Below are 26,145 nucleotides of genomic sequence, written 5' to 3'. Positions count from 1 at the left end.
GGAAAGACGCACAGATAGTCTTCCAAATGCTGTGATAGAAATGCTCACCTCTTCTCCCCCAGGAGCTCGTTCCTTTAAGTTCCCCTGTGTGCCTTGCAGCTTGTACTGTCATCTCTGACCTTCAGACATTTAGCCAACAGCCCCTCACTGTGGATGGCAGAAGCTAAAGTGCCAAGATAGCCCACGCACTTTAGATGCGCTCTGACTCATGTCTGTTGTCCTGTCCCGACCATTACTTACATGCCCTGTCATTGAGAAGAGAGTGCGCCAGCCCAAGTTGGATAAGAGTCAGATTTCTAGTGTTGGCCTGTTCCTTTGTAGACTTCTTCCCTCTGCCAGCCCCGTCCTGCACCCTCCATCCTGCCCATCAGCAAGTCCTATTGACTCTCTTCAGAATACACCAACAGCTTCTTTCCTTCATCAGTACATCAGCTGCTCTCTGCTTCCACCTTTGCTCTTTTGCAGTAGGTTCTCAGCATAGCCTCGGAGGACCTCTTGAGTTCCTCCTTCCCAGAGCCTCTTGTGGTTTGGTACATCAGTCAGGTCTGCATGGCCCCATATGACCAGGACCTCCCCTACCCCCTGCCCCTCTCATATGTTTCTCCTTGTTCCCTTTATGCAAAGCTGCACCTGTGCAACCTTGCTCTTGCTTGAAAACTCCCATCAGTTCATCTAAATCTCTGCTCAAGTGTCAAAGAGTACTTCTCTGACCACTCTCTCTAAAATGATGAAATGCCATCCTGCTGTTCCTCATCTCCTTCCTATTCACTCCCATTCCCCTTCCTTCATAGCACTGACCAGTGTATGAAACATGAGATAGCTATTGGTCTTGTGTTGTTATTTTCCTGATTGAAATTCACCAGAACAAGGACTTGGCTTGTATCTTGACTCAGACACCTTGAGGAACACTAGCCATGAAGTAGATTGCCGTACTTGTTTGGATGAATGAGGAGTGAATGAATGAATGAATGGCATAGGAGCAGTAGTCATTTTCACCTGGGTGGGACCAGGAAAAGCTTTCGGCTCTGTACAGAGGAATAATTGGCTTTTCCCTCATTTAGATCTTACTAGGACATCTTTCTAGTTACAGGGTGTAACAGTGGGATACCCACAGAATTGGGAAAATAGTATCCCATTAATCTGTTGTTTAACTCTTTTCTAGATAATCACATCTTTGCCTGGGGTAATGGTGGCAATGGCCGCCTGGCAATGACTCCCACAGAGAGACCACATGGCTCTGATATCTGTACCTCATGGCCTCGGCCTATTTTTGGATCTCTGCATCATGTCCCAGACCTTTCTTGCCGCGGCTGGCACACCATTCTTATTGTTGGTAAGGGCTTCTTATGTGTGGAGTTGGTGTGGCTTAGACAGGATTGACTCACTCCTAAGGCCGTAATGGTGACGCTGTTGGAAACGCAAGTACCCTAAAGCAGAGGCTGCTGCTTCAAATCCTGTCCTGGATAAAGATGTTATGCAGAGTGGCAGGAACAAGTTAGTCATCAGCCATTTCTTCTCTGTTGGACTGTTTTGTGACATAGTCTTGTAACTCAGGCGAGCCTGTACCCAGCTCTTAGGAGCCAGGAATAACCTTAAGTTCCTGCTCCTTAACCTCTACTTCCTGAGTACAGGATTACATGCCTGTTCCACCACCATCAGTTTGGGTCTTTTTTAGTGTTGGAATTTTGAACTCTTCCACATCGTAGAATTTATTACTTCCATTTAACTAATAATGTGTTGTCTGCATTTGTGTTTCCTCGAGAAACATTTAGTAATTTTTTTAAAAGAAAATTTCCAAGGGTCTGGAGAGATAGCTCAGAGGTTAGAGCACTGGCTGTTCTTCCAAAGGTCCTGAGTTCAATTCCCAGCAACCATGTGGTGGCTCACAACCGTCTATAATGTATCTGATGCCCTCCTCTGGCATGCAGGCACACATGCAGGCAGAGTACTGTATAAATAACAAATCTTTTTTTAAAAAAAGAAAGAAAAGAAAATTTCCAAATGCTGTTTGCATAAAGATTACTTTGAAGCTGGACATGGTGGCGCACGCCTTTAATCCCATTACTCAGGGAGGCAGAGGCAGGTAGATCTCTGTGAGTTTGAAGCCAACCTGGTCTACAAAGTAAGTCCAGGGCAGCCAGGGCTACACAGAGAAACCCTGTCTCAAAAAATGAAAAAGAGGAAGAAAGAAAGAAAGAAAGAAAAAAGAGGGCTAGAGAGATGGCTCAGAGATTAAGAGTACTGACTGCTCTTCCAGAGGTCCTGAGTTCAATTTCAGCAACCACATGGTGGCTCATAACCTTGCTCTTCTCTAATGTCATCTGGTGGCCTCTTCTGGCCTGCATGTGTACATGCAGGCAAAGCACTGCATACATAATTAAATCTTTTTTTAAAAAGATAGATAGATAGATAGATAGATAGATAGATAGATAGATAGATAGATAGATAGATTACTTTGAAATACGTGATAAAAGCCTTGGCCTTTATAAATCTTAGTCCTGTCCCACCCTTGACCAATTTATTCAGGATCTCTGGGGTTGGATTTAGGTGTTGTTACTTTGCAAAGCTTCTGGGTGCTTCCAGTGAAGAAAGATAGGAAAGCATCAGAGATGGCCGTGACAGTTTCCTCTCTGTCCTGTCTCCCTTCCTTCACTCTTCCTCCCAGTGTCTGTACACAGTGCTTATCTACTACGTCTTTTTCCTCAGAGAAAGTATTGAATTCTAAGACCATCCGTTCTAATAGCAGCGGCCTGTCCATTGGAACTGGTAAGTGGTGGTGCCGCAGGTGCCAGTTTGGTCTTTGGGATGAGGAATTGTGGTGAAGAGAGAAGGCTGTATTTTGTGAGTGTTGAGGCTGTGGCTTTGTTCTCAGGATGACTGTACATCTTCTTTACCTGCGTTGTTGTGGGGGCAATTAACAGACTCACTCCACATTATAATGGGACACTTGTATTCCTTACCATCCCAAGAGCCTCTTACTTCCATGGTATTCAGCTAGTCTAGTCTTTAAAAATCTATAGCACTTGGGAGGCAGAGGCAGATGGATTTCTGTGAGTTTGAGGTCAGACTGGTATATATAGCAAGCTCCAGGTCACCCAGAGCTACGTAGTGAGACCCTGCCTTCAAAAACCAAGCAAAATTTACCTTCAAAATAGGCCCTTAGAAAGAAAAGTCAGATAAACTTTCAACTTGGGAACATCAGCCTAAGCCTCTGATAGCTTTCCAACTATAGTTTTCTTCATGGTTCTCTGTGACTTGGGTCCATGCCAGGAAAGTAAAACTGTTTCTCCTTTCCACCTGTGAGAAGTCATGTATATGCCCATGTTTCAGAATACATCTTGTTATTTTGTGGAAACTTAAGAGGTGCTTGGCTCACTGTTGAACACATTTTTATATAAAACAAATACTAGTGGAGACTGCAGTGTAAATTACCTGCCAGAGACACACTAGGATTTGGAAAATGCACATGAATTATGGTGATCATAGCATAATACCTTTATGTAAGCCTGGCATGGTGGCACATACTTAAAATCCTAGCACTGGGAAGATGTGGTAGCAGTAAGATCAGAAGTTCAAGGCCATCCTCAGCAACTTGCCAAGTTCAAGGCTAGCCTGGGTAACATAGGATTCTGTCTCAATAAAAAAAAAAATGTAAGACAGGTGTTGGTGCTGCACATCTTTAATCCCAGCACTCGGGAGACAGAGGCAGGTGGATCTCTGTGAGTTCAAGACCAGCCTGGTCTACAAAGCGAGTCCAGGTTAGTCAAGGCTACACAAAGAAACCCTACCTTAAAAAAATCTAAATAAACATATAGACAGACAGACAGATAGAATAAAAATTTGGACCCATAAAATGTCTCATGGAGGGGGCCGGAGAGATGACTCCAGGGGTAAGAGCACTGTCTGCTCTTCCAAAGGTCCTGAGTTCAAGTCCCAGCATCCACATGGTGGCTCACAACCATCTATAATGAGAGAGAGGCAGAGAGACAGAGAGAGAGAGAGAGAGAGCACGCAAGCTGCTCTAGGAACTTTTGTGGGAATGAATGAGTGGGGTCATCAGATAATCAGATCGCTAATCTCAGCAACATAGCAAAGCTCTCTCCATCTGTGCCACAAATGTACCAGTGCTCCAGAGCTCCAGCCCAGGAGGCGGCGGCAGTGGTGGTGGTGGCGGCGGTGAAGAGGAAGACAGTCAACAGGAATCTGAAACTCCAGATCAAAGTGGAGGCTTCCGAGGAACACTGGAAGCAGACCGTGGAATGGAAGGTTTAATCAGTCCCACAGAGGCCATGGGGAACAGTTGTGGGGCTAGCAGCTCCTGTCCTGGCTGGCTTCGGAAGGTAATTCTCTTGGAACAGATTCTTCAGATAAGTCCATAGCAGGAACTAGTAAGGATTGCCAAGGTCTCAGTTTCTTGTGCCCTACTAATTTAGACAGGAGTCTAGACTTCAGATTCCACCTGGAAAGAACGCACCACAAAGCTAATCCTGTTTTCACTTTTTCTTTTTTTCCTTTTTTCAGTTTTCTCTTTTCAAGATAGGGGTTCTCTGTGTAACAGTCCTGGCTGTCCTGGACTCGCTTTTGTAGATCAGGCTGGCCTTGAACTCACAGTGATTCTCCTGCCTCTGCCTCCCGAGTGCTGGGATTAAAGGCATGCGCCACCACGCCTGGCTTTCACTTTTTCTTTTTTCTTTCTTTCTTTTTGTTTTTGTTTTGTTTTGTTTGTTTGTTTTTGATTTTTTGGGGGGGGTTTGTTGTTGTTATTATTGTTGTTTTGTTTTTTTGTTGGTTGGTTGGTTTTGGTTTTTCAAGATAGGGTTTCTATGTGTAGCGTTGGCTGTCCTGGGCTCACCCCGTAGACCAGGCTAGCCTTGAATTCATAGTGATCACCTGCCTCTGCCTCTTCCTCCTGTATGTTGGGATTAAAGTCGTGTGCCACTACACCCGCCTCTGTTTTCATTTCTAAGAAGAGAGGATGTAGCACACTTTCACATTTATATTTTGGTTTAAGACAGTTTGTAGCCCTGGCTGTCCTAGAACTCACAAAGTTCTACCTGCCTCTGCTTCCCAAATGCTGGGATTAAAGGCATGGGCCTCCAGTGGGTCCAGATCCTTTATGCCTGCATCATTAAAGTGAATGTAAATTCTTTTGTCTTTTTTGGTTTTTGCAACATATCTTAAAGATAATTTTTTCATTAGTTCTTTGAAAATGTTGTGCATTTATTTTGATCATATTTAATTCACCCCTCTCCCCCAACTCTTCCCATTTCCACTCTTCCTATGAACCCAACTTTGTCCCTGCTTTATATTTTAAGCCTTGAACTAATTTACAGCTGTCTGCCTGCTTCTGCCTCCTCAATGCTGGGAGTAAAGGCATGCGCCACCACACCCTGCCTGCCCCACCACACCCTACCTGCCCCACCACACCCTGCCTGGCCTCTAGACTTGATGTACGTCCTTGCACTGGAGTAGAATTGACCTACTAGGAGCCACACCTTTAAGAAGACTGGCTCTTCCTCTCCCAGCAGCTAGCAATTACCCATAGGTCTTTAGCTAGGAGTGGGATTGCATTCCCACCTCCTCTCTTCATGCCTCAGCTGGGATTTAGTCTTAGGCATGCTGTCACAACTGCTGTGAACTTACATATGCACCTGTCCTGCTATGTCCAGGACATGTTTTCTTAAAGTCACCTACATCCTCTTCTTCCACAATGACCCCTAAGCCTTGGGAGGAAAGCGTATGATACAGATGTCCTGTCTAGAGTGAGAACTCTTGGGTCTCATTCTCTCACCGTTACTAGCTGTGTGTGTCTCTGTGTTAAATCACTGTCTACTGCTGAAAGAAACTTCTCTGATGAAGGTTGTGAGACATGCTGATCTATGAATATAGCAGTAAGTCATTAGGAGTCAGCTTAATACTATGCCCACTTAACAAAGCAGTAGTAGTAGTAGATTTTTTCCTGGGGCCTATGACGTATCTATGCTATGTTTTTGGCCCCAGTAACAGTGCCAGATAGGAGATTCAGCTTGTGGAGTAGGCCTTGAATTTAATTAGAAAGGAGTTGGTTACTCCAGTGAAATTCATGCCCCTATGCATCAATGAGCATGTCTTGCCAGGCCAGTTGTCTTTATAGTTTGAAAGGGCTCACAGCTAGGTGACTGCTTTTTGTTTTTGTTTTTTTGTTTTTCAACACAGGCTTTCTCTGTTACACAGAGCCCTGGCTCTCCTGGACTCCCTTTGTAAGCCAGGCTGGCCTTGAACGCACAGAGATCTGCCTGCCTTTGCTCACAGCGCTGGGATTAAAGTCATGCACCATCATTCCCTGTGGTGATTACTTTTTCTCTCTGGTGGTGTATAGTAACTTTCAGCAATATGAATGCTTGCCAGTAGTGATTTCCAGGGAGTACCAGCTTGGTTTTTCTATGTTCTGTGACTCAACTATGTGATGTCTTCAGCAACAGGGTTTGTTTGTTTGTTTGTTTGTTTTTAAATACAAGGTCTCACTGTCCTCAATGTCCTAGAACTATGTAGGTTAGGCTGGCCTTGAACCCCCAGACCCTCCTCCCTCTGTCTCCTGAGTGAGCAATAGGGTCTTACTGTCAAGTTCTGGAGGGCAGCCAAGAACACTGGCCATAGTCTGTAAAGTTTAGGGGTCTCTGGACCTTCACTTGCCAACAACTCCAAAAAAGGTCACCCATTCATAGCACTGAACCTTCTATTTGTTAGCTGTGGTATCTAGAGGGCGTCATTGCCCCATTATAGGGTAACCGTCTACTAGGAGGGAAGACACTAGAAAGGCATTTCTAGAAAGTCCTGAGGAAGCATACTACTGTAGAAGCTTCCTAAAAGACAAACATATGGGCTGGAGAGATGGCTCAGCGGTTAAGAGCACTGACTGCTTTTCCAGAGGTCCAGAGTTCAATTCCCAGCAACCACATGGTGGCTCACAGCCATCTCTAATGTGATCTGTGATCTGATGGCCTCTTCTGGGCCTGCAGGTGTACAAGCAGGCAGAGCACTGAATACATAACAAATAAATAAATCTTTTAAAAAGTTTAAATGGAGTTGAAGGTATTTTTGCAGTGTGCCTGTGCAAAAATCAAGTTCACTGATTATATACCACTGTTCACAGAACTGAAATATCAGGCAGTTGAAATGCCTTACAATAGAAATACAGTTTATTAAAGGTAAGCTACAGAAAGATAAATGTAAACTTATTTTATATGAAAAGATGGAATTTCTATCAGCCAGACCTTATTCTTGCAGAAAATACATTGCACAGAAAAATGTGGACCATACTAGGTACCACTGTAATAGTGGTTATTTCTTAGGGTGATGAAATTGCTGAGTTTTATTGGTGCTCTCAACCCACCTCTTGCTTTATTCTTCTTGACTCAGTCACTAGTATGTGCAGCATGCAGCAGATACTTAGTTTGCGGATTCCACCCCCCCTCCCTAGGGGTGGCCTGGAACTCACAGTGTAGACCAGGCTGGCTTCAGACTCACAGCCTCTGCCTCCAGAGTGCTTCAATTAAAGGCGTTGCCCCTACACGTGGTGGAATTTTTAAGTTTTTGTAAAAAGAGATGGTAGTGATCCACGAAGAGGTTAACTAAAGATAGAGAGCGGAGGAAACCGCACACCTCCATCCTCCTGACCAGCAGACAGTGTGTGTACAATTGTGTTGGGGAATGAACCACATACAACTGTTCTTGAACTTGAGTCTGAATTTGAATCACTGATGAAAGATGGCAGTTTGCAGGTTGGACAGCATATTGTTAACCGCCACTCTTCTGTCCCACTAGAGGGTGCTGATGTCACAACAGAATGAAAGCAAAAGCTACAGGGAAACTTGGGAGAAAGTAAATTGCTGCAAACAAACTGATATGATTCTTTCTTGTGGACCTAGGAGCTGGAAAATGCAGAGTTCATCCCCATGCCTGACAGCCCAACTCCCCTAAGTGCGGCATTTTCAGAATCTGAGAAGGACACCCTACCCTATGAAGAGCTGCAAGGACTCAAAGTCGCATCTGAAGTTCCTCCACAACACCAGCCCCCAGTAGGAGCCTGGGTAACTGAGTTTTGTGTCCTTAACCTCAGCTAGGTAGACAGTGTCTGTGAGTTCTTAGGGTCCCCTGGTTTCACCATGTCCTCCAGCTCCCTGGGCCAGTGCTACACTCTCTTGGTCAATCTAAAAGCCACTCTTCCTTTCAGCACCAGAAAGTTATTTTCCCCTCTTCCTCAGAAGTACAAAAACTGAACGGTAAAATTTACAAATTAGTCTTTTCGTTGTGATGGTTTTCTGTAGCCCAGCAAAGGGTGGAGGATGACCTTTAACTTATTTGCTATTCCTGCCTCCACCTCCCAAATGAGGCTGGCCTTGAACTCACAGAGATCCACCTGCCTTTGCTTCCCGAGTGCTGGGATCAAAGGTGTGCACCACCACTACTGGCTGATTTTTTTTTTTTTAAGATTTATTTATTTATTTATTTAATGTATATGATTGCTCTAGCCAGGCGTGGTGGCACACGCCTTTAATCCCAGCACTCCGGAGGCAGAGGCAGGTGGATCTCTGTGAGTTCAAGGCCAGCCTGGTCTACAAAGTGAGTCTAGGACAGCCAAGGTTACACAGACCCTGTCTCAAAAAAAACAAAAAATAAAACAAAAATTTAAAAAATATGAGTGCTCTATTTACATGTACGTATATCTACATGCCAGAAGAGGGCGTCAGATCACATTATAGATGGTTGTGAGCCACTATGTGGTAGCTGGGAATTGAACTCAGGACCTTTGGAAGTGCCGCAGTACCTTTGCTCCCAGCCTCAGAGCTCCAGCCCCCCAAATGATGATATTACAGGCATGCCACACATCCAGTTATGCAGTACTGGGGTCTAACCCAGAGCTTTGTACATGCTAAGCAAATACTCCACAAATAGCCAAGTTCCTACCCCACAAACTCAGTTTTCATGACACCATGACAGTGGATTGAGCTATGTGTAAGAAGTAATGCCTGTAGTGCACTAAAGGAACAGTACATACACAGCCAACCTGTGAGATACGAAAGCGCAAATCAGCTCCAACTCAGAGGACATCACACTTCTAGAGAAGCCACGCAGTGATTTGTGGACTGTATGATCCACTTTGCATCTACAACTCCGACATCATGGCACAAAAGCAATCACAAATATAAATTTGAGTATCCCTTATCCAAATGACTGGGACCCAGAAGTCTTTTACATCTCACATTTTGCTGGATTTCAGAATACTTGCATATATATATAATGAGATATCTTAGGGTTAGGACCCAAGTCTAAACATAAATTTGTGTTTCATAGAGCCCTTTTAAACATAGCTTGGAGGCCATTTTGTGCCACATTTTAATGTATCTATTCTGAACTGCAGTCATCTCATAGGCTTAAGTGTGACATTCTGCACTCATGGTGTCATGTCAGTGCTCGAACAGTTTTGGATTGAGGAGCATTTAGGGCTTTCATGTTGTGATGCTCAACCTGTAATATGTGATGAGTGACTTGTAATAAAGTTATTTACAAAGCAAGTCAGAATTGGCATGTAGGCTGTTATCTGCTGACCTGCTATTTATTATATTTTTATTTTATTATTGGGCCAGGGGGTGGGTTAGTTGGTTGGTTGTTTGAGGCAGGGTTTCTCTGTGTAACCCTGGCTGCCCTGAACTCACTGTATAGATGAGGCTGGCCTCAAACTCAGAGATCCACCTGGTTCTGCCTCTCAAGGGCTAGGATTAAAGATATGTGCCACCACACCTGGCTCTGATCTACTATTTTTAAAAAGCATATAAAGGAGAAAAGGCCAGACTAGAATAATTGAAAGCCTTCCCAGGAGAATGGTAACAAAACCTTTAAAACTTGAGTGTGAACATTTCCTCCTGTTTTGGCCTTCTTAAATTGTGTCGTCAGTTTTCTTCACCAAGCTCGTCTACAGTGTAACCAACTACATTTTATGTTCCTCGCTGTGATCAGGGCTTGTTCAAAACAAATTCATGCTTTTTCCTCACTTCAGCGTTTTAAAAAACATAAAAAAAATAAAAGATTTTTGCAAAACCCTCCCAAATTAGATTATTGCAGCGCAATGAGGCTTAAGCACTGAGAGTTCCCTTGTGCAGTTAGTACGAAGGCAGTTGGAAAGCAGGCCTCCTCCTTGACGTGCACCTGTTCTTGTGTTGTCTGTGCTGGGGAGCCCTGGCAGATCCTCCTGCATTATCTCCTTTCTGTCCCTAGCCCCCGCGGCTGAGTCCTGCAGGACCGTGTGCTGGGAAAGCACTGACCTCTCCCGCTTGTGCATGCAGCACTCTGCAGGTGGAGGTTGAGAGGCTGCAGGGTCTGGTGTTAAAGTGTCTGGATGAACAGCAGAAACTACAGCAAGAAAACCTCCAGATTTTTACCCAACTACAAAAGCTGAACAAGAGATTGGAAGGAGGCCAGCAGGTGAGGGCATTCATTAAAAGAGTAATTGAATTTCTAAATCTGCTTTGAAAGTTCACAGAGACCAGATGCGAGGTATTAAGTGGACTTAGCCCTTTGGGTTTGGTTTGTTTGTTTGTTTGGGGGGGGCCATGCTGGTTTTGGCTTTTTGAGGTACAGTTTCTCTGTGAGGCCTTTGGCTGTCCTGAACTCACTCTGCTGGCCTCACAGAGAGCAGACTGCCTTTGCTTCCTGAACTCACTCTGCTGGCCTCACAGAGAGCAGACTGCCTCTGCCTCCCAAGTGCTGGGGATAAAGGCGTGCGCCACCACACCTGCTGCATTCTTATTTTAACCATTTTATTTATTTGTGCAATAGTGGGGATTGAACCCGGTGTCTTACATGGTAGGCAAATGCTCTATCACTGAGCTACATCCATAGCCCTTGCTGAACCATTTAAAAGTAGAGTCTAAAAATGATTTAAGGCTGGAAAACGGCTCAGCTGAGAAGAGCACTTGCCCCAGAACCCACAGTGGTGGAGAAAAAATCCACTTTGAGTTACCTTCTTATCTGCAGATTCAGTGGCTTGAGCGCACACATGCTCTTTTCTGGAAACTAGAAGGCAGAGTTACGATTTCGGTGGGTTCAGGTTAAAAAGTTTGGGAAAAACATTTGCACAAGACGCATTTGGTATCACTCCATCTCGACTCTGCTATGAGTGAGGGAAGCATCACTCCTTGGCTTTGCCATTTACCCCTAATGTGAATACAACCTGCTCTATATGGTTGTTTTGAATTAAAGATAAAGGGAAAGAATGTTCATGAAACATTCCTGGGATAAGATTGGCAGCTACAGCAAGCACCAATATTGTTTTACCCAGGACTGGTGCGTTTGTTTGCTTGTTGTTGTTGTTGTTTTGGGTTTTTTTGTTTTGTTTTGTTTTTGTTTTTTGTTTTTTTCCAAGACGGGGTTTCTCTGTGTGTCCTGGACTAGGCTGGCCTCGAACTCACAGCAATCCACCTGCCTCTGCCTCCCAAGTGCTGGGATTAAAGGCGTGCGCCACCACTGCCCGGCTCTTGATTGTTGTTTTTTGAGACAGGATCTATGTAGCCATAGCTTGTCTGGAACTCACTATGTAGACCAGGGTGGCTTCAAACTCATGGAGACAAATTCTCTTGCTTCTGCATCCTGAGTGCTAGGACTAAAGGTGTGCACTAAGACGCCAGCCATTTCACTTTTCATACGACACCCCCAAATCCTGTAGGCCTGGGCAAACCAAAACTTGTTAGTCTACTGTGTAAGTGTAAAGATGGAGATTGCTTCCAAGGCAGGGCCACTGCCTGAGCCTTCCACAAGAGGCTGGACTGGACTGTGTTGAAAACACAGTCCTGAGTGCCACAGCCAGCAGCACTGTTACTAATGTGGGGCTGTTTGTCTGCACAGGTGGGGATGCATTCCAAAGGAACTCAGACAGCAAAGGAAGAAGTGGAAATGGATCCGAAGCCTGACTTGGATTCAGAATCCTGGTGCCTCCTCGGAACAGACTCTTGTCGACCCAGCCTCTAGTCTCCTGAGCCCACATGGCCCTCAGGAAACTGGGACCCAAAGAACTTCACCACACACTTATCAAGTGCAGAGAGCAGCTTTCCTGGCTTTGTTCACTTGCAGACACGGAGCGCAGGGCAGAGGGAGGCTCTAAAGCACTTTCCTTGTGCACTTGGAGAGTGGCATTGCCTTTTAGATAGGATCTAGGCGTGATTTTACTGTTTTGGAGAATGGAAGGGTCCTGTGGCCCTGGCTTTGTCATCAGTGACTGCTACAGCAACAGCAGCTCTGTACCTCATCTTTTGATCCCACCTTTGAAGAGGAGACACAGTACTCACCTTAATTGCACTGGTAGCAGCTCATATTCTGTTTATTATTTTCATCATGAATTGGAAGCTGCCTTGGGATTTTAGCACCAGGCATTGCACATCTGGATGGAGGAAGGAAACATGTAAAGATGGAATAGGCTGCCCAGGGTCCTCCAGAGGGAGGTAAGGTATCATGCCTTCTCAGAAGCCTGGAGTCCAGGAAATTTTACTGGTAGAGTCAGTCTAGGGCTTATTTTCAGGAAGTTCAGGTGCTTAGTGCAGCTGAGTGATTTTTGAGGAAAGTGTACATTGCTTTCACGAAGCTGTTTGAAACATCATCAGTGAGGAGCTGAGAAAGGGCAGGTCCCTCATCACAATAGCCAAACTTGGAGGCAACGGTTAGCACAAGGTGGGATTTCCCAGCTCTGGGGACTCCTCCAAGTTAGGAGGTATCTAAGAGAATCAAGAGGGAGGTCACACTCCTTTTAGTGCCTTGCGTTGGTATCAGAGAGGGCCGCAGTGGCACTGAGGTCTTGGCCCCTGTGAAGGCTTCTTTGTACCTCTAGTGCCAAGGCCCTTAGGGGGCCGATTGGGATAAACAGCCCCAGGCACTCCCTTTCTATGTCTAGTCAGTATTTTTTCCCCTTTGGTGTGTTTTGAAGCCATGTCATACCCAACAAATCGGTATCTTTTGTACTTGAGTGGCCCAAAGCCAGTACCAAATCCTAGGGGTCCCAAGAGCTTGACAGGTAGAACCTGCCAAATGAGAGGAAATTGGCGGCAAGCTCCCTTCTGCTGGGTTCTTGTTGAGAGGAGCAAGCTACCTTTTCCACAGACAGTATATGTCCTAGAAGAGCCAACCTTCTGGGCAAGCATTGACGGTTTCCCTTAAATGTGAGCCTTCTGCTTCCCCCGGGTCTAATGAACTGCTTGTGTTTGGGGCCACAGCAGCTGCTTTGATAAGTACCACATCCTCTGTGCTGTACACAGCTAAATTAATATTGTCTCACTTAACCAAACCAAAAAGGCTTGCTATCTATTTTAATATTGCAGGAGGAATTTTGCCATTTCCTTAAACTGGTAGTGTAAAGGCTGGTGCTGGGAGGAGACCCCATCTCTGAGGATGGGCAGCTCTGTCTGATGGGATCATTGGTGTCCCACTGTACAATAGTACTAATATAATCACAGAAGCCTTCTCCCAGAACATGGGAAGGGCCCAATCCCGACGTAAGATTACGAGTTCAGGGGTCTGGCTGTTGCCTGTAAATCCTGTCAGAGGTTTTGGTTCATCATGTCGATGTAACTTTGGTTTTCTTCAGGACTGGCTGGCCTTTCAAGGTCCTGTATCCTGCATACCATCTCAGCAGGCCTGAGAGGCGGGGCTTAAGGTGTTCATTAAGAGCACTGCTTTGCTCGGAGCTGAGGGCCATGAGCATGTTACAGCTGACTGTGGAGTGACAGTGAGTGTTGAGGGTCAGGGGCCCTGGGGAGTCAAGTCTATATGGAGCATGTTGGTCGTTTTCTCTAGTATATTCCCTTGAGAAATCTAGGTTTGCTATTAATCCAGCTGAGAATCTAAGTTCTGTGCCTTAGAGACAATTTGCACTTCCCAGTATTGTGCCTAGGACAGCCATAAATAAGATTACCCCCGCCACCACACAGCTATGCAAACAGAAACCAGTTCCAAAGTCACGGCCATGTACTGGGTTGAGTAAAAGGCAAGACAGCAGAAATATCTTCAAATGGTTTTCTATGGCTAACTCTTGTCAATGGTCCTGGCTTATCTTCTCTGTAGTGCTAGTGTTTGAAGCTCTCCAGTAGTGTTGCCTTGAGTTACAGTATAGCCTGTGTTAATCCTCTGTGCCAACACTTTGCTCAAGAGCCAGCTTATTGTTAGCCAGACGCTAAAGGATGAGGGTGGAGTGGTGTGGCGTTTCTGTTTTAAATAAACGTTTAAACTGAGCTAATGTTGTGCTTCTGTAAACCTGTACACCACCTCAGTCACCAGAGATGAAACACCCACAGTTCTAGGCCTTGGGAAGTCTCTGATTCTGTGAATCTTCTATAAATAAATAGTTGTTACACAGATGTTACACAGAAATAACTTCTGCTGTTTTCCAACCTCTTTTTTTCCCAGAAAAAAAAATCACTTTTGCTGCTACAGCTTTTTTTCCCCAAAAGTTTATAAAAATTCAGAAAGTGCAGAGGGGGAACAAAGCCATTAAAGGAAGGACGCTGGGCCAGCAAGCCGGCACAGCAGGCCAGCGTGGTTGCTGGGCTTCTGGTGGCCCAAGTTAGCCTGCAGCATCCACAAACCTATCTCTGGTGGCACACACTGGCGTGCATGCCTGCACACCTCCTTGTCCTGAGTGGGAAACTTCCAAGTGACCATGCCAGTTTGTCTAGAAAACGTCCTCAGGAATGCTGAGCTGTATTTGGACTCCTTGGCCTAGCAGCTGTTACTTTCCTTGGCTGAGCATAGCACTAAAGTTTAAAGCGAAAGGCTCCCAGTGCTCAAGTTTCATTTGGTCTGTTATCTATTCAGAAACATTCAGCGTAGGAAGAACAGCCCAGAGAAAAATACGGATTTTAGAGAAAGTCCTTCACATGAGATCTCCAGGCCTCAAAGGAGGGCACGAGAGCAGGAGGGCGGGGTCAGGACTCCAGTCAGGACTGTGAGGTTCCCTGCAAAGCCAGAAGTCATTTCTTGCCTCAGTGATTAACTGCCACATAAATGTGCTCATCCTTAAACCTCACAGGTCGTGGGCTTTGAGGAGGGACCTCGACATCACCGCTCTGCTTGCCATCTGGGTAGCTGTGCAGAATGACCGACTGAAAGCAAATGTTGACAAGAGGCACTGTGCTGTGTGAACTAGGAAGTCGTAGCTCCGCACGTCTGCGCACCTCCCGTGTTTCGCCATGTGAACTTCCCATAGCTTTTGAACTTAAAAATGTATGGTGTTTATGACATGTTCTTAAAGTAACAATGTGGACGTTTACAAGCAGCATCTATGTGGCCTCTATCCAGGAAGATTCGAGGTTATGGAACAGCCCTTTCCCCCAGAGCCAGAGCTAGCTAAATTCAGAAGACTAACAAAAACTGAGGTCAAAGGGAATGCCTAGAGAAGGGTTCTGGTTTTCTTTCTTTGGCAGCATAAGAATGAATAGCAGCTTGTGTCTTTAGAAAGCCCTACACAGTTGTCCTCTCTTGAGGGCTCTAACCTGTGACCCTAATAACAACATCATTGCGGGAGCCCAAACCACGGCCTAGGAGGCCCAGCAGAGGAAGCAAGGAACCTGGCTCTGCTTACCCAACTGAAGGAGTGGAAGGTTTTGAACCCCTTCCAGCGTGTGCTGTGTAGGTTGCTGCCCAGTGTTTCCAGTTTGTCAAGACCTGCTCCTATCCCAAGTTTTAAAAGAACATTTTTAAATGTTTCTTAACAATAAGGCATCTGGGGTGGGGGTGGGGCAAGGGGCTGGAGAGATGGCTCTGAGGTTAAGAACACTTGTTGCTCTTGTAGATGACCTGGGTTCCCAGCACACATATGGTGGCCTACAACCATCTGTAATTTCAGCCCCAGGGGATCCAACACTCCTGATTTCCTGTGTGCATATGGTGCACATACATACATGCAGTCAAAACACTCATAAATCTTTAAAAATTTTTTGAACATCTTTGGGGATGTGACTTATTATCTGGTGCTTTTAACATGGAGAAAGGAACTTGGTATGCTCCTCAGTGAACTTGCCTGGGGGAGAGGGCGTGTCAGGTTACATATCCAGTGGTTCTAGGAGCTTACGTGTTCATCTTCTTAAGCCCCCAGAACCCATTAGTTGAGGGTCTAACTTGAATTAGGCACTGTTCTCACGGTTAAGGAGACCTGATCCCTTTCAGAGTTTAAAATAGAAGTGTGACTATGCTCTGATCACAGGGTCATGAAACACTGAGCATTGTCCACACTTGCTTAGACAGGATCTGCGGCCTCGAGGCAGCCAGGCGGCCTTATTTGAAAATGTACCAGCAGCTTCTTCCTTTAACATATGAAGCACATTTAAAGAGAACAAGCACAGAGAAGTAAAATTGTTTTCTACCCACCCTACCCTGGAAAGTGCATGAAGATGTTTCATTATACAGCAGACCACAGGGAAGGCTTAGGGTACGCTGGCCCCCTGATGTTATATACTTTTGTTGGCTTCCAGCCAGGACCATGGGCCACGGAGGCCAAGGATAAACTTCACTAAAGAGTTGCCATCTGTATGACAATGACCCTCTGACCCCCGGCTCACTCATCTTTATACCCCAACTTTCAGGAGCAAGAAGGGCCAACAGAGACCCTGGACACGTGCCATGGCAGGAAAACGCTAAACACAAGCACTTCACCTGCACAGACACGGTCAGGCTCAGGAGAAGACGCCTTTAATGCAGCCTCACCACCCAGAGGCCTCGCCTACCAATCCTTTAGCAAGAACCTACGCAGGCGCGCAGCCAAGGCTACGATTCCGTGAGATGCTAGTGCTTGCGTTGGTCGCCTGCCATGCAGCAGTGGGCTCTCCTCAGGGATTGTTCGGCTCTGTAGGCAGATCCTGAGCTCTGGAAAAGTTCTGTTTTCTCCCTGCACCACATCACGTGGTCTATGGTTTCCTGCTGACCCGGAAGCAGAAGGTCTGCCTCTGTCTACTCAGCTGTCATGCCTCCTTGGGGGTGGAGGCCGGTTCTTGATGGTCTTACACTTAGGTATGTGTCGTTCCGCCACCTTGGGAGCAAAGTGTCGGCTGCAGTGAGGACACTGGACGTAGTCTGGGTTTTCTGCAGGCAGGATGGGAGGCAAGTCTGAGGGATCTCCACCTCTGGCGATAACCTGCTGGACCTCGCGAGCATGGCGGAGGGTACGGATGAAAGACTCATGCTTCTGTCTCCAGGTGCTCTTCCGGAGAGGTTCCGCCTGTAATGTGAAAGGAACGCTGAGCTTTCCACTTTCCCCTTTCTGGGGCTCCATGGGAGCTTGTGGAAAGTTCCTTAAGCTCAAGGAACAAAGAAAAGGTCTAAGAGTGATGACTAACTTTCATGCACTGAAGCACAGCCCAGGAGCCTGCAAGGAGGGATCCTCTCCAGAGGCAAGGTGACCTGAGCAGGTGGGGTCAGGCAGAAAGGAGGGGGCCGTGGGGATGGAAACCCGCTGAACTTAGGGCTCCTCTCCCACCCTGCATATCCAGGTGCCCAGGTCTCCCAGTACCCTCTGGCCCCATGAGGAGAGAGGTTTCTCAATAAAGAAACTGAGCCAGCCAGTTTTTTGTTTTGTTTTGTTTTGTTGGTTGGGTTTTCTGTGTGGCCCTAGCTGTCCAGGAACTCACTCTGTAGACCAGGCTGGCCTCCAACTCAGAGATCCCCCTACCTCTGCCTCCGAGTACCAGGATTAAAGGCATGCGCCACCATTGCCCAGCTGAACTAGATAGATTTTAAAGATATTTTTTAAAGATTTTATTTATTTTATGTATATGAATGCTCTATCTGCATGCACACCTGCATACCAGAAGAGGGCAGTAGAGGGTGTAGATGGTTGTGAGCCACCATGTAGTTGCTGGGAACTGAACTCAGAACCTTTGGAAAAGCAGACAGTGCTCTTAACCACTCAGGCGTGTCTCCAGTCCTTTAAAGATATTTTAACTTTAAAGATTTTTTTTAACTTCAATTTTTATCTCTCTGTGTGTATGTGTCATGGGCATGTGCAGGCATGGAGATAGATCTCTTGGGGTTACAGGTAGGTAAGCCACCTGAACTCAGGTCCTCTGGAAAAGCACTCTTAACCACTGAGATGACTGTCCAACCCCTAGATGGATTTTAGCTCAGAAAATCCAGACAGGATAAGGACCAGGGTTAATCTCCACACTGGTGGTGGGAAAGCCCGAGTAAGGATACCTACAAGCACAGGCCTGTCAGACTCCCTTTCCAGATCAGCTCCCAGAGTACCATCCTCTGGCAACCTCTAGGGAGGGACCACAGAGACAGGGCTCCCTGTTTGATAATTTCCTTTAGTGACTAAATCCACTAAGGCTTAAGTACAAACAAACAGCAAGATGTGGAGGTTAATCCCAGCACTCGGGAGGCAGAGACAGGAGGATCTCTGTGAGTTCAAAGCCAGCCGGGACTAAAGAGTGGTACCCTGTCTCAAATAAAAGTCAAAACCAAAAAACCAAATGAACAGACAGGGACTATCAGATACTTTATGAAAACTTATCTAAAGAGAAAGGGACTCAAAATACAAAAACAAAAACTTCAGGAACTACACACACACACACACACACACACACACCGAACGTTTTAACAGAAAAATATAATATCAAGCTGGGCAGTGGTGGCGCAGGCCTTTAATCCCAGCACTCAGGAGGCAGAGGCAGGTGGATTGCTGTAAGTTCGAGGCCAGCCTGGTCTACAAAGCGATTCTAGGACAGCCAAGGCTACAAAGAGAAACCCTGTCTCAAAAAACCGTGTGTGTGTGTGTGTGTGTGTGTGTGTGTGTGTGTGTGTGTGTGTGTATTATATACACACATATCCTGGATATAGAAATGGCTCAGCAGTTAAGAGCACTGACTGCTTTTGCAGAAGACCCAGGTTTGATTCCCAGCACCCACATGGCAGCTCACATTAGTCTCTAACTCCAGTCCCAGGGGATCCCATGCCTTCTTCTGGCCTCCTTGTGCAGTGCACATATGCAAGCAAAACACCCATATACATAAAAATAAATCATTTTAAGAAGATGTTGTCCATAAAAGGAGCATATTATGAAAGATGAACAACCAGAGAAACAAAACAACTATAAATTAAAAGCTTGGTAGTCAAAACTCAGAAGTATTGCAAAAAAAAAAAAAAAAAAAAAAAAAAAAAAATCTCAGAATTGGGAAAAGCCATCAGATGGGAAGTAGAAATGAGCAGAAAATCATTCAGAAAGTTCAACATGTGGGCAATTGTGTTCCAAGAAGGCCAGAAAGCCCAAGAAGTAATTAAAGAAACAACACATTTATTTGTACAATTAAAGATCACAAGCCTTGAAACTGAAATGATTTGCCAAGACTTCAAATTGATCACTGTAAATTCTTACAGTTTCAGAGTAAAGAAAATCCTACTAGCCTTTGGAAATGAAAAAAAAAAAAATAGGTTTCATAAAATGAAGTAGTAATCAAAACAACTTTAGATTTCTCAACACTAAACACGGGATGCTAAAAGTTAGAAAAAAATTAACATTTTAAAAGTTCTAATAAAGTAAGGAGTCATGAAATGTTTTTCCCTCTCTTTATAACTTTTATTCAATTTAATCTTAGAGAGAGAGAGAGAGAGAGAGAGAGAGAGAGAGAGAGAGAGAGAGAAGAGAGAGATTTCTAATAAAGGGCCAGGCATAGAAGGCAGAGGCTGATCTCTGCCAGCCAAAGCTACATAGTGGTGAGTAGAGAGGCTGTATTTTAAAAACAAAGTTCTAATGAAATAATTTCTGCTGAAATTTCTATACCCAGCCAAATCATCAAATAGGAAGCATTTGTGTAGATATTTTCCTTTAATTCTGTGAATAAAAATATAAGACCTATGCATATCTCTTGGGAAGCCTCAGCAAAACAAGCAGGGAAACAGGAAAAAGACAGGATCCAACACAGAATAGAAACAGATGGACATTCCAAAGCCCAGGGATGACTACTCCAGAAAGAGCAGGAGGAGTAAGAGACGTTTCCAGAACTTGAGAGAAAAGAAAAACACTTCAAACTGATTGTTATAAACTGTATCCGGACACTTACCAAAAAAAAAAAAAAAAAAAAAAAAAAAAAAATTAACAAATGCCTAACATCTAGTTGATGAGTTAGGGAAATTTTTAGGTATAGATTCATGGAAAACAAAGGAGATAAAAACTAAGTCAATAATTAAAACTCCAAGTACACGTAGGCAGAAGCAGAATCTGGTAACCAATGAATATGGATAATGGTATAATGGTCCTGTAAAATCTCACTGTTTTACATCACTGCTGTGATCAACTAGAGTCAATAGGGAAACTAACAACGGAGAAGACAAAGGGAAGAGGGACTTGAAACAGAGCTCTGCCTCTGAGGCTCCACAAGCAGGCACTGGAGACCATGGAAGGCTGGCAAGTCAAGAAAATTAGCATATTATTTAGAAACATGGAAATGCATGCCAGAAGACATCTCATACAACTGCAGACTCAAAGTAGGGACCCGAGAAGGATGAAGTAAGACTGCATTAAACATCGCTTAGTACCACATGGTCTTTTGTTTGTTCGTTCGAGGCAGGGTTTCTTTGTGTAACCCTGGCTATCCTGGACTCGCTTAGTAGACCAGGCTGGCCTCCAACTCACAGCAATCTGCCTTGCCTCTGCCTCCCGAGTGCTAGGATTACAGTCATGCACCACCATGCCCAGCTCACCACATGGTTTTTAAGATGTGTATGATGAACTACTTAAAAGAAAATTAGAGCTGGGCTGGAGAGATGGCTCAGCAGTTAAGAGCACTGAGTGCTCTTCCAGAGGTCCTGAGTTCAATTCCCAGCAACCACATGGTGGCTCACAGCCATCTATAATATGATCTGATGCCCTCTTCTGGCCTGCAGGGGTACAAGTAGGCAGAGCACTGTATATATAATAAATAAATCTTTTAAAAAAGAAAAAGAAAAAAAAATTAGAGCCAGCAAGATGGCTCTGTGGGTGGCCTCAAACCAGTGAGTTTATCCCAAGCCAGAAGAAGAGAACCAACTCTAACAAGTTGCCCTCTGATGTCAATGTGTGCACACACACCGATGGTCACAAAATAAATACTAATTAAAGGTAATAGGTAATAACAAGGAATACTATCGAAGGAAAAAGCAGGCTGGACCAGGAGTATCTTACTGAGACAGGAGACAGAAGAACCTGATGCTAGAGAGGACACCAGGAACTTTAAGAGAATTCAGCCAGAAAGAACTTGAGAGGTACAGTCAGTCGCTGTGTTTCCGTTCTGTGCCACGCTCAAATATTCCTTCCTACATCAAGCACAAAAACGTGGGCGCTTCATATGCCTCATATGCTGACAGAGCAGTAGGCGCGGTCTATGTCTGCTGATGCTATCTGACTATTAAATGACTTGAAGGAAGTCCTGCTCTCAGAGTACGCGGGAAGAATGGCAAGGAGCAGCAGCTGCTCAGCTCTCAGAGGCACAGGGCTCCGCAGTGAGACTTGAGGCACTCCCAGGAAGTAGTGAAGCTCAGCCCCACACGTCCTTCCTGCCTTGTGTCCCCAGAGTAGCCATGGCCTCAAACTAGGGTGCTAGAGCTGGGGTGTGTTCTGCAGCCTCGGTGCTCCTATGTTTAGGAACTTAAGAAGCACAGAGTTCTTTTTCCATGACGGCCTCAAATAAATCACTATGACAAGCCATGGGGAATCCCCAGTGAATTACCGGGTTGACCAAAGGGGACAGAATAGTAACTGCCCATCCTGTCATTATCTGTCAGAGCAAAACGCTGACTTGGTGTTAAAAGCTGGACTTTACAGAGATTCTCTCTGAAGAATGTGGGAGAGGCACTCTTGTGAGGAGCTCTCAAACTGTACTGAGAGAAAACACTAACGATAGTGAACAGCCATCCCATCAATGTTTTTTTTTCTATAATGATTTATTTTGATTTTTATATGCATCGGTGTTTTTGCCTGCATGTATGTCTGTGTGAGGGTGTAGAATCACTTGGCACTGGATTACAGACAGTTGTGAGTTGCCATGTGGGTGCTGGGAATTGAACTCAGGTCCTCTAGAAGAGCAGCCAGTGCTCGTAACTACTGAGCCATCCCTCCAGCCCCATCCACGCGCCTTTTTAAAGGCCCTAGCAAGGGGACTGTAAAGTCTTGATAAGGGAGAATTGGGAGCTGCGTGTGGTGACCATGCCTCTCTAATCCTAGCGCTTGGAAAGTAGAAGCAATTGGATATCTGAGTTTGAGGCCAATGTAGTCTACACAGTGAGTTCCAGGCCAGGTGTCCAGGAGGGGAGAGAGGAGACAGACGGAAGGGGGTGGAGAAAGAGAGGGCCCACGAGGGCACACATGCTTGGGGGAGAAATGAAAACAGAAATATGTTCTATTTTTCCCAGAGTGTTAGATTTACATGGGGGCCTTTGAGATTGTCTAACATGGGTTTTTCCCAACCCTGATCATCTTATTCGTTAATATTTTTCTTTAAATTCATGACCCCACAAAAATTACAGACTTATTACATTTTTCATTTTGTTTTTCGAGACAGGGTTTCACTGTGTAGTCCTATCTATCCTGGACTCACTTTGTAGACAAGGCTGGCCTCCAACTCACAGCGATCCACCTTCCTCTGCCTCCCAAGTGCTGGGATTAAAGGTGTGCACCCCTGTGCCCAGCTTTTAATAAGATTTTCTAATACATTCTAAAATTAGCAATGTTCATAAACTCTTATTTTATAAACCAGGTAGCATTCCCATGAAAGCTGGCTGTGAGGCAATGGGCTCCAGGTGGGTCTAATTAACCCCTAAAATCCTGAGCCGGATCAGCTAAATTTCATGAAGCCTTTATGGTGACCACCCGGTTTTTTTTTTTTTTTTAAATGTAAGGGATATTTTTGAGATATAGAAAAATAAAAGTACTTTATCCCTATGCTGTTAATACTGTAACTGGGATAGTGGGGGGGGGGGATAAAGGGACAAACTTAGGTGTGTTTTTTTTAATTTACTAAAAAAATGCATCAAAGCAGAACTAATTTTGAAAGAGTAGGTACAATGGAGCTTGGTGACAGATGGGAAAAAGCAAGGGATTCTCACAACAAATCAAGAAAACAAGCATTTTATATTTGTCTTAAAATAAAAGTGTTTTTTTGTTTGGTTGGTTTTTTTCCTTGTTTTTTCAAGACAGGGTTTCTCTGTGTAGCCTCGGCTGTCCTGGACTTGCTTTGTAAACCAGGCTGGCCTCGAACTCACAGCGACCCACCTGCCTCTGCCTCCCAAGTACTGGGATTAGAGGTGTGCGCCACCACACCTGGATAAAATGCATGGTTTTACATTTAGTTTCTATGGTTTTTTTTTTTTTTTCTGCAGCAAACATGAATTTGTTTTATAATAATCAAAAAAACATATATTTTGAAGTGTAGATTTTGGAGTCAACTCAAGTAAGATTTATAGATTGACCCTACCTCATAAAGGTGTTAAGATAGTGACTAAGTTAAGAGCAAGGGCTATTGATTAGCAGTAGACTATTGATCTAGTACCTACAGGTCTCTGAAGACAGCACTAAAAGACTAAAAGTGTGTGTGTGTGTACACATATATGTGTGTTTAGGGGCGGTCTGAGCCTTGGTTTTTGAATGGATACATTGACATCCCCAGAAAGACTGTGGGAATTCTCCCAGAATGGTGAGATTCCCACGCAGAGCTCTGATCACAGAGGCTGGCAGACAGAAACTGTGATTGCTCCCTTCATCCTACATGACCCCAGTTCCCAAAGCAAACTGGTAAGGACAGAGCAGGCCACTGCACACACCCCTGTACAACGTCAAATCTGGAGGGCTTTTGTTACCTTATCTGTGGCTGGCCCCTTCCAATTCAAGTACTGCTCTAGTTCTGTGCCCTTAGCCCGGGCCCTGGAGGAGTCAAACACTTTCCTCTTGGTCCCCTGCCTTCTGCCACAGACGGTGGAGTGTCTCTGCAGCCTGAGTGAGAGAAACATGCGTCCACAGTGGCTGCACTTGCCCAGCTCTGGCTCTTCCGTGGAGGAGCTAGACCCGGAGGAGCCTGGCAATCCGGGCAAGCTTGATGCCTGCCGTGCACTGCCCAGCTCCTCTGCCTGTTGAGAGAATTTGTCTGCTGGGGGGAGCCCTGAGTCTTGCTCTCGGATTTTCTTGTTGCTTGCCACCAGCCTTTCTCTTTTGAGCCTCTGGATTTCGGAATCGGGGAGCTGGAGTGGACTAGCGTTTTCCAGAGCTTCTTCACAAGGGTGATCCTCTCCTCTGTTCTGTCTCAACGCCTCAGACCTGAACCCTGGGGATAAACAGGGATTGTACGTGGCACTGCTGTTGCTATCTCTAACTCTGCCCCCAGGTCCTGTCATTCTGTGTAGCTCTCTGCCTCCGTTTTCCCTGGCCTGTTTCTTTTCCTCCTGGATCCTTCGAAGACCCTCCTCTGTCTTCTTCAGCTTCTCCCGTAGGAGTGTCTCCTTTCTTCGGATTTCCTTCTGTAAGCTCTCGCCTGCGGCTTCTAGTCTTTGGATCTGTGTCCACTTGGTCCTATGGAGATCTGCCACCGCCTTTTCTACCTGCACAGAGGCAAGCATAGACGAACTCACCCAGCTCCTCAAACCTAGGCTGCTGTCTGAAAACTCTCTGGCCTCAGGGAGTCTTGGGTAGCCATTCTGGTTGCCATCGGTGCCTGCCTCGCCTGTGCTGTGTGACTTCCGGTGGACCATAGGTTTCAGTGGGTATGCCCGATCCACTCCAACACGTTTCTTCCTAAAGGGAATGAAGTCTTGGGCATTTGCTTTGGGATACCGTGGCTGAGGGCTTGACAAGTAAAACAAACCGTTTCCTTCGTCCCGGGGACTGTTTGCTGAGCCTTGCTGGCTGATTCTCCCACTGTGGGGACAGGAGTGCCTCCGGGCTTTTGTGCAGATGTCTCTTTTGGGGTGAGTGGAGACGTCCTCCTCCTGCTCCAGCTCTGTGTTCCTCCAAGGCTTCTTCTGGAAACTGTTCCTCAAATGTCCCATGGAGGACCGCTGGGAAGAGTCGCTTTGTTCAAAAGGGTCGCGCTTGGCTGAGTGGAGCCCTGGAGCTTCTGTTTTATTATGTGGGAACATAACGCCCACAGGCAGATGTGGAGCCAACTGGAGACTAGCCATTCAGGGCCTGGACGAAAGCCTAGGAGAGATTTAAACCAGATACATGTGAAGAATTTGTCTGAGGTTCACTCCCGGCTGCTAGAGTAAACTGTTTAGTACATTTTGCCCTACCCACATTCCCTTTAAACGTTTCTCGGGACTGCGGTGCTGGATCTGCCAGGACGTTCTTTCAATAAGCATTTAGTGAATGCTGACTAGGTGCCAGACATTGCTAAGCCCTGAAGACAGAAACATGAACGTGACACAGGTGTTCTGCCACTGGCTTTCCTCCTCGCCCGTATCTGATCTGCGGCACTCCATTATAGAATAGGTGGAAACAGCCTTAGATTGAAGCTCTGAATCCAGTCTCACGTTTTTTTTACGGGGTGAGAACAGTGACCTAGCGACAGGGCCTGGCACAAAGCTCTCCTTGGGCTCACCCCTTCGCCCTTCGCCACCCCCACCCCCATCCCTGCGCCTGGAAAACTACAAAGAGCACGGGGCTGCCCCGGCCAGAAGCAGGTGCCTGGCTGTCAAACCCCGTTTCAAGGAACAAACCGCACCAGGCTTGTTAAGAAATAGTGTGTGTGTGCGCGCGCGGAGTGGGGAGGTGGGGGTAGGGAGAGAGAGGTGGGAGGGTGAGGGTGGGGAGGTGACACCTGACACTCCGAGCCGGTTTTAGACTCAGAAGCCATGTTCTGTCCCAGAGGGTCAAACGGGAACTCTGATTGAGACCCGGCTTCTAGAGATAAAATCTCACTCTCCAGCCCCTCTGAAGGTGGAGGTCGCGGTGTCTCCCCTTCTTTCCGCGTACCTGAGGCGCTTATGGGCCGCTCCTGCTCAGAGAAAATCCCCAAGACTTAGTTTTCCACACCTGACTAAACCCAACCGCCGTCCGCGCAGGCGCGCTCTGTCCACCTCTGTTATCCCTGTTGCCTGGAGACCAGAGCGCCGCCTCTAGTTGCGAACTTTCAGCTACAGATGTGCGCAATCGCAGTCCACAAATGGTGA

General features: G+C 45.8%; 2 protein-coding genes across 4 annotated transcripts in view; one reads left to right on the top strand and one right to left on the bottom strand.

Annotated features, from left to right (window-relative positions):
• Positions 1 to 14,298, top strand: part of Nek9 (NIMA related kinase 9) — a 41,714-nt gene extending 27,416 nt beyond the window's left edge. The window contains exons 17-22 of the mRNA XM_051149407.1: positions 1,163 to 1,333; positions 2,707 to 2,766; positions 4,126 to 4,340; positions 7,908 to 8,069; positions 10,255 to 10,461; positions 11,881 to 14,298. Coding sequence (XP_051005364.1) covers positions 1,163 to 1,333; positions 2,707 to 2,766; positions 4,126 to 4,340; positions 7,908 to 8,069; positions 10,255 to 10,461; positions 11,881 to 12,003 — 938 coding nt within the window. The 3' untranslated portion in view covers positions 12,004 to 14,298. The remainder of the gene's footprint in view (positions 1 to 1,162; positions 1,334 to 2,706; positions 2,767 to 4,125; positions 4,341 to 7,907; positions 8,070 to 10,254; positions 10,462 to 11,880) is intronic.
• Positions 14,299 to 16,758: 2,460 nt separating this feature from the next.
• Zc2hc1c (zinc finger C2HC-type containing 1C) lies at positions 16,759 to 26,133 on the bottom strand. 3 transcript variants are annotated; one of them, XM_051149433.1, is made up of 3 exons: positions 26,009 to 26,133; positions 23,842 to 25,174; positions 16,759 to 17,233 (listed from the first exon to the last, which is right to left on the bottom strand). In XM_051149433.1, exons 2-3 carry the CDS (start codon positions 25,153 to 25,155, stop codon positions 16,970 to 16,972), a joined length of 1,578 nt encoding a protein of 525 aa, XP_051005390.1. In that variant the 5' UTR covers positions 25,156 to 25,174; positions 26,009 to 26,133; the 3' UTR covers positions 16,759 to 16,969. The 3 variants fall into 3 exon arrangements, with proteins under 3 accessions (XP_051005390.1, XP_051005376.1, XP_051005382.1); XM_051149419.1 differs by having other exon boundaries at positions 25,949 to 26,119; XM_051149425.1 differs by lacking the exon at positions 26,009 to 26,133 and adding an exon at positions 25,267 to 25,455.
• Positions 26,134 to 26,145: the final 12 nt, after the last annotated feature.

Source organism: Acomys russatus, chromosome 1 (genome assembly GCF_903995435.1).
Source record: "Acomys russatus chromosome 1, mAcoRus1.1, whole genome shotgun sequence".
Classification (NCBI taxonomy): Eukaryota; Metazoa; Chordata; class Mammalia; order Rodentia; family Muridae; genus Acomys; species Acomys russatus.
This window is presented reverse-complemented; position numbering and strand designations above follow the sequence as displayed.